The sequence below is a fragment of the Callithrix jacchus genome, chromosome 21, assembly GCF_049354715.1.
Source record: "Callithrix jacchus isolate 240 chromosome 21, calJac240_pri, whole genome shotgun sequence".
NCBI classification, from domain to species: Eukaryota; Metazoa; Chordata; class Mammalia; order Primates; family Cebidae; genus Callithrix; species Callithrix jacchus.
This window is the reverse complement of record NC_133522.1, coordinates 25,351,472-25,363,700: the sequence shown is the minus strand read 5'-3', so window position 1 is coordinate 25,363,700 and position 12,229 is coordinate 25,351,472. Positions and strand designations below refer to the sequence as shown.

Below are 12,229 nucleotides of genomic sequence, written 5' to 3'. Positions count from 1 at the left end.
CACTGGTATAGGTCCAGGAGCTGAAGAACTTGGAGTCCAATGTCTGAAGGCAAGAAGCATCCAGCATGGGAGAAAGATGAAGGCTGGAAAACACAGCCAGTATAGTCCTTCCATGTTCTTCTGCCTGCTTTTATTCTAGCTATGTTAGCAGCTTATTAGACGGTGCCTACCTAGACTAAGAGAGGATTTGCCTTTCCCAGTCCACCGATTCAAATGTTAATCTCCTATGGCAACACCATCAAATACATACCCAGGAATAATACTTTCCATCCTTCAATCCAGTCAAGTTGGCACTCAATATTAACTATCACAGTACCTTTGTAAGGCTTTGGAATATGTTCCCTTTATGGAGCCACTCGTGTTATTAGTGAGAAGTAACCACAATTCACAATGTCCTATAAGATCTTTTAACTCAAAATAACCAAATAGAATCTATGTCTACTTATGCTCTTAAGTCAAATTGAAAGCATGACATTTCATAACAAAACCCATTACCATTCAAATCATCCATGTCAAAGAAGATACTCACTTCATACTACTTTCAGATTAGGAGTTTGACAGAAAAACAAAGAAAAACCAAAATACCTATGATAATAAATAATAAACATCCATTTACTTTCTTTTCTTTTTTTCTTTTTATTGAGACAGAATTTCACTCTTGTTACCCAGGCTGGAGTGCAATGACGCAATCTTGGCTCACCACAACCTCTGCCTCCTGGGTTCAGGCAGTTCTCCTGCCTCAGCCTCCGGAGTAGCTGGGATTACAGGCACGCGCCACCATGCCCAGCTAATTTTTTGTATTTTTAGTAGAGAAGGGGTTTCACCATGTTGACTAGGATGGTCTCGATCTCTTGACCTAGTGATCCACCCGCCTCGGCCTCCCAAAGTGCTGGGATTACAGGCTTGAGCCACCGCACCTGGCCCCATTTACTTTCCATAAGTATTGTTTCACTACACTGTTGTATTTATGCAAAAAGCAATGCCTTTTACTTCGGATTGTGGTTGTTGGAAGCTGATTTAGCTCTACAGCTTGACTTGAGTTAAAACCCATGTATGTCTTGTTTTGTCATGGATCTGATCTCACAAACACAGCACTTTTTCCATTTCTCATTTTCTTCTAAGCACACTTAATACTTTTAGCAAATTTACATCAGCAAATCAGTTTGGAGAGCCAATCCAAATTTGGTTTACTTCTATACTGTATATTTTTTTGCTTCTAATGTTCAAGTAAACAAAAAAAAGCAGACTTTTCAGATGAGTGGCTTTAACGATGAAAAGACTCTAATGATTAATCATGGGTTTTTGAGAACATGAAACAAATGAGCTCTCATTAGGTTGAAGATACTTATATTGTCATATTGGTCCCAGGCCACCATATTGAATGAGTACTTACATTCCACCAGAAGACTGGTTAACTTTAACCAGCTTGTGTGTTAACATGTTTAGGTGTTTACTTGAGTGATGTATAAATTACTCAATATTTAAACATTCACTGAAATTTTATAAATATCTGCCATCTATAAAACACTGCAGATGAAATGTAAGATGCAGCAATAACTATTAATACGTGAAAACATCATATATATAAATATTTAAAATAATGTATAATTATGTGCCCCTAAAAGTAATATATGAGACAAGTGAATGATAGAGGACTTTGGAGAAAAAAAATGTGAGCAGAAGGCTTTAAGGAAGTGTGCAGATAAAAAAATGAAATGATACTTATAAAATTGAAGCAAAAGCAGAAAAATACCATACATTCTCAGGTAATAATATTGGTCATAAAATTGTGGCAAGAAGTGAGTTCCTTCACAGCAAACTCTAGGTCTAATTTACCTTTGCTTTGCCAGTGTATGACTGATACCTAACATCACATAAATTGGTTATAAGTAAACACTATTAGGAATAGACTAAACTTCTCTCTCCTTTCTCTCTCCATTTATCTCTCTCTCTCTATTTTGGATGTACTCTTATTTTGGTGAGATGAAATTTGTGCTAAACAAATTTTGGCACCAAAACTAAAGCTTGGAAATGATGATAGGGATAGATTTCGAATAAAAACCAACATAAATGCTGTAGTTTTTGATTTGTGACTTTGTTTGAAAATAATTGTCTCACTTCATTTTGTGTAGGTGACCTACACCCTACCTATTTATGAACAGTTTTTTGCAAGAACGACATTCAGCATCATTAAAATCATGCTGGTTTGATAAATAATAATAATTCCTGCAGATACCAAATATTAGCAACATTTTGCTATTTCAGCCATTTAAAATGATAGATTTTTCTTGATAATTCTTTCTGCTAGTCTGTTCCTCTATTCATAAATAATAAAGAAGAAAAACTTTCCGGGAGGAAATAGCAGTTTCGTACACCTGATATTTAAAACATAGCAACATCTTATTACTACCTAAAATAAAAATTTGAGATAACATTTTATATCATATCATACAAAGAAATAAAATTTTAAATATGGTTTCCTAACTTAAAAATCTATCTATATGATCCTTATAGTCTCCATATTTATATTCCAGTCTGAAAAAGATAGCACCTTGATGTCAAGAGAGTTTGGTGTTCCTGTCTTTTAACAATAGGGTATAATGAAAGAATAACCCCTCTGATTTGAAAATATAAATTTCAGAATCTACCCAGAGTTTATTTGTTCCAGTTTCCAAATGGTTCACTTCAAGATAATATTTTTCACAGCAGAAAATGTTAATTACCATTAAATGTATTCTGAACAATTTCATTCTAATATCATTTGCAATTGGTTCAGTGAAATTCTTATTTGAGCAGAGCTTTTTTGGTTCCAGATCACTGACTTGTTTAAGCAGAAATAAAAGGAAACCATGGCTGACTGGCTAATAGCCTTTCTTTGGCTTCATATAGAGCACTTAAAGAAGAAAACAATCCCAGACCAGTGACTGAATAATGAAGCTCAATTTCCTCCCTCTTTCCTAGGGACCCACATTGTGCCTAGTGTGAGGAAATGTAAGTTCAGTTTTCATAACCACAGAGATTCTTCCATTTCATGACTTTAATAACTTCCTGCTGCATCAATTCTACAGTTGTTACTCTGTGACATTGGTACAAATGAATTTAAATGTGGGGATTGCCCTGGGTACCTTTAAGAGAGTAAACATTTCATTACACAACGATCATGCCAATTTGCAAAACAATTTTGATGATTCATGAAGATATACCTACTGAATAGAAATGGGTGTATACAAAACAAAATCCACATTTTAGGCCCCTGGCGTATTTCTGGGGATGTTAAAACTAATTAAAAACAAGCAACAATTAAAAACCTAACTATAATATTAGATATTTCAATATTCACTCTTTATTTCCATAGTTTTTCTTTATTTTGTCATTTCTAAAGCTATTTTCTACTTCCAAATGTAAATTAAAGATAATTTTTCATGGTCAGGTCCGGTACCTCATGCCTGTAGTCCTAGAAATTTGGGAGGCTGAGTGGGGCAGATAGTTCAGGCCAAAATTTAAGATTAGCCTTGCCAACATGGCAAAACCGCGTCTCTCTTTAAAAAAAGTTAATTTGGAAAGTTTTGTATATGTGACCTTATACTTAGAGCTAAATAATCTAAGTTCAGTTCTTCATGTAGATATGACTCAATCAGAACCTGTCTACCTCTCTTGAAATTGATGGCCATATTCAGCAGAAGAGCTGCTTGCTTTCTTCATCTTTAGTATGAGTTATAGTCAAGCCTGTAGAAAATTCTATATTAACTGCATGCATATACACTTGTATCATGTGTTTGGGGCTGTTTCATTTTGTTTTAATTATTTTACCTCTAAAACTAATCGCCTGAGCCAGGCACAGTGGCACCCACCTGTAGTCTAAGCTACTCAGAAGCCTAAGTCAGGATGATGCTTTGAGGCCAGGAGTCCAAAGCTGGGGTGCACCATCATAATGACAGTGAATATCATATGCCTGTGAATAGCCACAGCACTCCAATCTGGGCAACAGAGTAAGAGTCAATCTCAAAACAAGACAAAACAAAACAAATAGCTTATGTCTTGGAGCTATCATTTGTCTAGATTTTTATTAATAACCAAATTTAGAGTACAGAGAATGAAGATCTGAACTTTATTGTTACACATTTAATAAAAATATTTGTATCAGAAATGGTCACTATAACTTGTTAATGAAAACATAAATTTGGATGAAATGAACAAAAAATTTTTATGAAAGATTTTATTTTAAATTACAACCTAAATTTTTAAAGTGCTATTTTTAATACTAAAAGATTTGCTTATCTATTACAATGATGATGAAAAACAATAGCCACTTTAATTAATTTTCAATAATTTTGAAAATTAGCCACTTTTTACATATTCAAACATCAATCAATAGGAGGTATTATTTCTCAAGCTACATCTGTTAATTCTATCACTTAAAGTATCAATCAATAATCTATTTTTTCCAACGTTCTCATTTATTCTTTTGCCATAAATATCTTTAATTAGAACCCTCTTATTGTAGGTGAAAGCTAGGCTCTTCTCCTTTCCACTCCATAATAAACACCTCTGCATTACCACATGTTTCATGGACATCAGAAGCTTAAGCATGAACTAAAAATGACATGCATCAAGAAAAATATCTATTCCTGACAACCACTTTGCCAATACTGCATGTAATTTACGTAGTATGTGCTGTGAAAATCCCTATTGGCATAGTAAAAAATTTATCAGAGCACAAGTGTTTGAGAGAATAGCTCCCATATAAAGAAACATGAAGGAATTTAGCACCATAAATGAGTAGAATTCCCTGTATCAGACAGGCTATTTTACTCTCATTCTCTGGGTAAGGATGTTTTACCTAAGGACACAGCATGACTGTGATATCTGGAATTACATTTCATGAATCTTTGGTTTCTCTATTAGAAGCACATGCCACATCCCCACTAGAGCAACACCATGAAAGTAAATTGTGTTATCATATTTAGAATGACTTAAAGTGTTTTTACCAATTCTTTACAGTCATTTATATTCAGAGAGCAACTGATCTATTTTATCAGGCCAAGGATCAGAGATGTCTTACTGGTCAGTTTATTTAATAAGAAATTATAATTTAAATGCATTTCAAAAAGTACTTAAGTATTTTAAAGGGATGCATTTTCCAAGACTAGCATTTAGTAGAAAAAATCCTAAGAAAACTGCCTGCCCTGACAGGCTTACCAATTACACGCGACAACATTTGAGTTCTTGTTATGTGCTCATTAACATCCTACCTACTCATCTTTAAGTATAGCACACTAAGTGTTCAATTATGTGAAAATCCAATGCATTCTCCAAATGTCAGCTATTTACTATATCAGGAATATAAAGTTTTACATTTTTTTCATGTTTCTTGAGGATAAAATATGACTAATGGTGAAAAACAAAAATACAAAAACATTTTTTTAAAAACTCACCATTGGGGCCGGGCGCGGTGGCTCACGCCTGTAATCCCAGCACTTTGGGAGGCCGAGGTGGGTGGATCACAAGGTCAAGAGATCAAGACCATCTTGGTCAACATAGTGAAACCCCTTCTCTACTAAAAATACAAAAAATTAGCTGGGCATGGTGGCATGTGCCTGTAATCCCAGCTACTCAGGAGGCTGAGGCAGGAGAATTGCCTGAACCCAGGAGGCGGAGGTTGCGGTGAGCCGAGATTGCGCCATTGTACTCCATCCTGGGTAACAAGAGCGAAACTCCGTCTCAAAAAAAAAAAAAAAAAAAACCTCACCATTGGCCACTGCTAAATTTGTGAAATAGGAAGTTAATTTTTCCCAGTCTTAAATCTGCAGTATAATATTTGTCTCTGCAGTTAGTTACACATTTCCTCCTTCATTGGTCTCATTAAGGATTAAAAGAAGCATTCCATAGCAATGTAGAATTATTAAAATTAAATATGCCATATGTATGTAGAGGTTATAGGATTGTGGTAGATTCTTCAGAAATCTTTATAAATTAGTCATGATTTCCTGTGGAGAACTTGCCCTTATTCTCCATTCTTTCTTTGGTACACATGCCTTCCTTTCCACCCCGTGCACACCCTCTTCTTCCTTCCAGGTTTACCCATCCTTGACCTTACCTGTCAGTGTATTCATCCTCTGCCCTCCTTTTTTTAATGTACATATCAAGTGCAAATTATTGACATTCAATATAAACCTTGTCTATGGCAGCATGGACCAGTTGGTAGAAATTATTCAAAGTTTAACCGACCCAATGGGAGACAGTAATGGGATGAGCTTAAGATTAACCATGATGAGGTTTTGACTTTGACACTAGGTGGATGTGTATGGCATTAACAAGCAAGTGAATATCTGTGATCCTTAGATTTTCCATTTAAAACTGAAAAAATAAAAGTAATTTCCTCATCCGCAAGATTGCCTTGAAAATCAGTACTAAGTGTGCCAGGTAGTGCATAGGAACATTTCTTAAATTATCTCTAATTTTACAACAATCTAAAATACCCTTAATATATATCTAGTAGTGTCCAAAAGACAGCCGACTCAGAGCCACAATTTTAATCCAACAAATCCTCCTCTTATACACTGCGTTCTCTCCCCATATGAGATAACGTGTATGGAAACGCTTTGCAAACAGCAAGATTTGATAAAATATTTTATTTTGAAAAGTTCATCTGGGTCTAGACAAATCCGGCCCTGTAAGGCATGTAAAACAAGACCATGCCCTAACTATTTACAGAACAGGACAGGTTGGCAAGGATCCTGTATGGAGTCAGAATAATTGTCTTCTCTGGCCCATCATATACATCATGAAACTCAAATCTAAGGAGTGTGTTACATATAAATTTTGAAGATGCATGTGAATTTCAGGTGATTTATATAAATAAGGCAGATGATATATAAAGGAGAGATGAAGGAAGAGGATATGGCTATAGACAATGTTATAAATGTAGAGACACTTGATTATTCCTCCCATAATCTGATTTCTAGTGTCTTGGGAGTAAATAATCCCAGAATTATATGCATTTAATATAGAAAAGAATATATTTATTCCAGTTGTCTGCATTCTTCAAATCAGGTTACTTTTCTTCTTCTGGTCTTATTTTAAAACATAATAATGGTAACAAGAATTAGATATAATTAGAATGTTTAAAATAGTTGATTCTTTACATTATTTAGAAATTATTTCTAATAAATCAGAAGATAAATATAAAGTATGTCAAGAATTTTATAAAGTTAATCTACCTACTTAAAGTGTTATATTCTGAGCTGGAAGATCTGTGCTCTATTGTTTTAATAAATTTGCCTTAATAAATTACCTGCCTCAACTTGGCTTCTGCACAATGTTGGCTACCAGATCAGTCCAGGGCATTTGTGACGCAAATAAGGTTTCACGTTATCTCCCTTTCCTTACTATCAATATCAGAATGATGAAGCTCTGCCTTAAGACTACCAAAGAAATAAATAAATAAAAGGGAAAATCAAGAATTACAGAATTAAATGATTTACTAGCCTTTCTCATTAGAGAGTGCAGTAAATGTTGAATTTGTTTTATTATAAGTAAACTTTTTTTTCTACACTAGGAATTTGACACCTTATTTTATAAAACCTATTTATAGAAGATATTTGACAAAAAAAACTTCCTTTGTACAAATAATTTTGGAGAAGTGCTGCACACTATCATGCTTTCTTGAAGATTCACAATGGCCATGAGAATATTAAAAATATTTTGAGAAATTCTTATCTTTTTTAAAAAAAATTTATTTTAACTTTTAAGTTCAGAGGTACAAGTGCAGGATTGTTATATAGGTAAACTTGTGTCATGGAGGTTGGTTGTACAGAATATTTTGTCACCCAGGTATTAAGCCTAGTACCCATTTGTTATTTTTCCTGATCCTCTCCTTCCTACCACTCTCCACTCTCTGAAAAGCCCCAGTGTGTATTGTTCCCCTCAATGTGTCCATGTGTTGTCATCATTTAGCTTTCACTTATAAGTAAGAACTTGCAAAATTTGATTTTCTGTTCCTCTGTTAGTTTGCTAAGGATAATGGTCTCCAATTCCATCCATGTCCCTGCAAATGTCATTGTTTTTATGACTGCATAGCTTTCCGTGGTACATATGTACCACCTTTTCTTTATCCAGTCTATCACTGATGGTCATTTATGTTGATTCAATGTCTTTCCCATTTTGAATAGTGCTGCAGTGAACAAACATGCGCATGTGTCTTTATAATAGAATGATTTATATCCCTTTGGGTACATAGCCAGTAGTGGAATTGTTGGGTCAAATGGTACTTCTGAATTTAGGTCTTATAGAAATTGCCACACTGTCTTCCACATAGTTTAACCAATTTACATTCCCACCAACAGTGTATAAATGTTCTTTTTTCCCCCCACAAACTCACCAAAATCTGTTATTTTTGACTTTTTAAAATAGCCATTCTGACTGGTGTCAGATGGTACCTTTTGCAATTTACACATCTGACAAACTTCTAATATACAGCTTCTATAAAAAAATTTCCAACTTAAATTTCTGACAAAAAGAGAAAACAACCCTATAAAAAGTGGGCAAAGGACATGAACAGACACTTTTCAAAAGATAACATAGATGCAGCTAACAATTAGATTTTAAAAAATCTCAGCATCACTGATCATTAGAGTTCTTATCTATTTAACTGTATTTTTCTTTTATTCAAACTGCAATGTTTACCCTTACATGACTCTAAAATTTACTTCTCAAAATTTGTATTCTAAGAAATGTAATTGAAAATTCCCTGGCATATAGTATTATCTCTCTGAAATAAACATTGTGTTACTAATGATTTCCCATTGCTTTCCTTTTCAGCGGACTGTGGAGGACCTTTTGAACTGTGGGAGCCAAATACAACATTCAGTTCTATGAACTTTCCAAACAGCTACCCTAATCAGGCATTCTGTGAGTCATTTCTTCTTGAAGTCATCAGAAACAAATGTACATATTAAATTTAGCTCTTCCCTTGACGTAGCAAACATGGATTGTAAATTTGTCAAACATAGGTATAACTATCATGTCTACCTAAAAGATTGCTTAATATAACAACAAAATAACAATAATTGCTAAATAGATATAGCATTTATTTCATGCCAGACATTGTGTTAATGCTCAATATACATTATTTCATTCAATTCCCACAAGAATTTCTTGAAGGAGATATCATTATTATAATTCCAAATTTAGAAGTTGAATAACAACAGTGAGAAAATCAGTGTTACTCCAGACACTGCTTTCTTTGTTTTAAGAATTATTATTATTATTATTATTATCCTTTAAGTTCTGGGGTACATGCACAGAATGTGCAGGTTTGTTACATAGGTACACAAGTGCCATGGTGGTTTGCTGCATCCATCAACCCATCATCTACATTAGGTATTTCTCCTAATGCTATCCCTCTCCTATCACTCCACCCCTGATACCCTTTCCTAGACCCCCCCATTCCGCTTTCTAAATCACTTTCTTTGTTTGTGCATATAATGTTTATCGTGTGTTTAACGAGTTTGTAGTTTCATAGGAAAAAGACAATGGAAAGTATAAAATGTAAAGAACCAGTTGTAGCATTCGCACTTTCTGCAAATATACACTTGAGTCAAGAAAGCAGATAGCTACAGTAATGTAATTATTTCCAGAAAAAAAAATTAAAATTGTAAGAAGGATCACTAAAAAAATTGGTCTAGAGAAAATAGTTTGCTAAAACTGCATAAAGACTACCTCTACCTAAATGTTCCTAAATAGAGAGATTCCTATAAAGATACGTAAAGACTGTGTTGAAGATGCAGATTCCCTGGCTCATCCTACAAAGATTCCACTTCCAGAAGTCTGGATAAGACCACTAAGCTAAATGGAGAATTCTGTCAATGAAAGAAACGCCCCAATTGCAGAAAAAATGTGTTGTCAGAAAATGCCAGCATTCTTCCTTCAGATGATCAAAAGATAAGAGAGCATCATTTTCATAGGTGCCTATAGGGTCAATATTGTAGACAGATACCTGATCCAAAATAATAAACAGCAACTAATCTAATTTTACTTGTTTGGGGAAATAGATTATTATCTCTGCTTCACACTGAAGACATCTATTTTTTTATTCTCATTATGCTGTGATTTATTAAAGAGTATTGCCTTGACTGAAGAATATGTTTAAATATTTTGTGGAAGGCAAAGCTTTCATCCAGGAATGGTAAGTGCAAGAACTATAATTCTAAAGAAAAGGAGAATAGCAATTTAAGTTTAGGGACAACTGGAAGCAACCAGTAATGATTTACTGCTTTTGAAAATGTTCAGGCACTTAGTGGTCAGTGTTCCTTTTATACATTATGACCCATGGGAATGATATCAGGATCTTCCATTCGATTATTATGAGTTACAGGTCACCCATCAGTGACCTGTGGTTGCAGTGTTAGGTATCAAAAGCATAATACATGCTTAGGTTAGAGTGAAGGACCTGTTAAGTCTAAGCTTAGGGGTAGAATTGTCAATGATACAGTCATACCTGTTACACAGTTCAAGTTGACATTTCCCTGTATTCTTGGAAGAGGTAAGTTAAAGAAGGTTGTGTACAGTTGTTGACATTTTGTTATTACAGCATTACCTTTCACGCCACTTGGTAGTCATTGAACATGTAAGAGTAGTTGTTCTGTATGGTCTTGTTAATTTCTTTTTCTTTGTTTGATATGCTGTCTTTTTTTTAATTGTACTAAGTCCTAGGGTACATATGCAGATCTTGTAGGATCTTTTAAACATGATTTGAACAAACGGATAATCTGAAGAATCCAACAAACAGTAGAACATGGAAACAATTTGGAGAAATCTATTAAATTTAAATATATTTGTTTATTCAACAAATATGTATTAAATACTTTATTTCCTTAGTCTGAAATAAGTAAAGAAGACACAAATGTAGCACAGTATAGATGGTGACTCAGATATGTTGTCAGGCATAAAATGTCCAAAATACTATTATAATAAGGGTAAAGGCAGGACTCTGTGGAGAGACATGGAGTGTCCTTGACATGCCAAAGTAGGAGACACCTATTTCTTGAATCTCCAAGGAAAATTAAACAATGATAATTGGTTAAAATAGAAGTGTAAAGGAATTTTGCACCATATTATGAAGTTTGAATTTCATTCTGAGAGCACTGGGGAGTCTTTGAAGAATTTACAGGAAAATGGTGGTAAAATCAAGCTTGCATTTTAGATAAGAGATTGATGGTAAGGGATGAGAGCCATCAGCATCACCAATTAGGAGATGGGAAACAAGAGTGATTTGAACTCTGGTAGTGGTGGCAAAGGACGTTGAGAAGTAAATGGGACTCAAAGAAAATAGGAGGTAGTATTAACAGGCCTAGGTGATTGATTGGATGCACTAGGAGAAAGGAGGACAAGGAAGGTGCTGAGGTTTCAAGCATAGAGAACTGTGAGTGGATGATTAGGAATGCCACTGAGATAGGAAGAACTAGAGAAATGAGTTTGCAAAAGAGATAATTCTGCTTTTCCTTTAGAACATGTTGGATTTGAAATATGTACAGCCATATACAGTAAATAAATGGATAAATTTGTCTGCATCTCACAAAAGTGCAGAAAATAAAGACTTAGATGTGGTTACTATATGAATATAATTATATTTCTTAGGAGTGAATGAGAATACTAATACATAATAAGAGAAGAATGGCCTAGAAAAAAAATCTGAAGGTTAAATCATTTAAGAAATCAATAAAAACAAGGAGTGTTTCTTGATGTTTGTCATTTTGTTTTGTTTTAATAAACTAAATGTAAATAAATGCAAAAATTTTAAAATAAATATTAAAGCTTACTTGTCCTACAAATTGCATTTTAATTACCTAATTTTCCTCTAAATTGGATCATGGTAAATTAAATGAATGAAACTATAATTTTAGTATCTTTTGATATTTGTAAATATTATATTGTAGGGATAAAATAATATTTGCAAACTTTGATTAAATCACTCCATTTTATAAAAATGATAATTCTACTAAATAATTTCAAATTTAATTGAAATATTACTATCAATATTATTGAGTAAACCAATATATTTTTCTCACCAGAAAAAGAAAAAAGAAACAGCTTGAAATACTTGTCCTCCAAGTCCATCTGTGTCATTTCAAATGACAGAATTTCATTGTTTATTATGACTGCATAATATTTCATTGTGCAAAGATACCATTTCTCTCTCCCCCTTCATCTATTTATGGACTCTTAGGTT

At 33.8% G+C, this 12,229-nt stretch overlaps 1 protein-coding gene across 2 annotated transcripts in view; it reads left to right on the top strand.

Moving 5' to 3' along the window:
* TMPRSS15 (transmembrane serine protease 15) overlaps positions 1–12,229 on the top strand; it is a 121,909-nt gene that overhangs the window by 54,909 nt on the left and 54,771 nt on the right. For both annotated transcript variants that reach the window (XM_078358592.1, XM_054249036.2), the window contains exon 15: positions 8,821–8,910. In XM_078358592.1, coding sequence (XP_078214718.1) covers positions 8,821–8,910 — 90 coding nt within the window. The remainder of the gene's footprint in view (positions 1–8,820; positions 8,911–12,229) is intronic.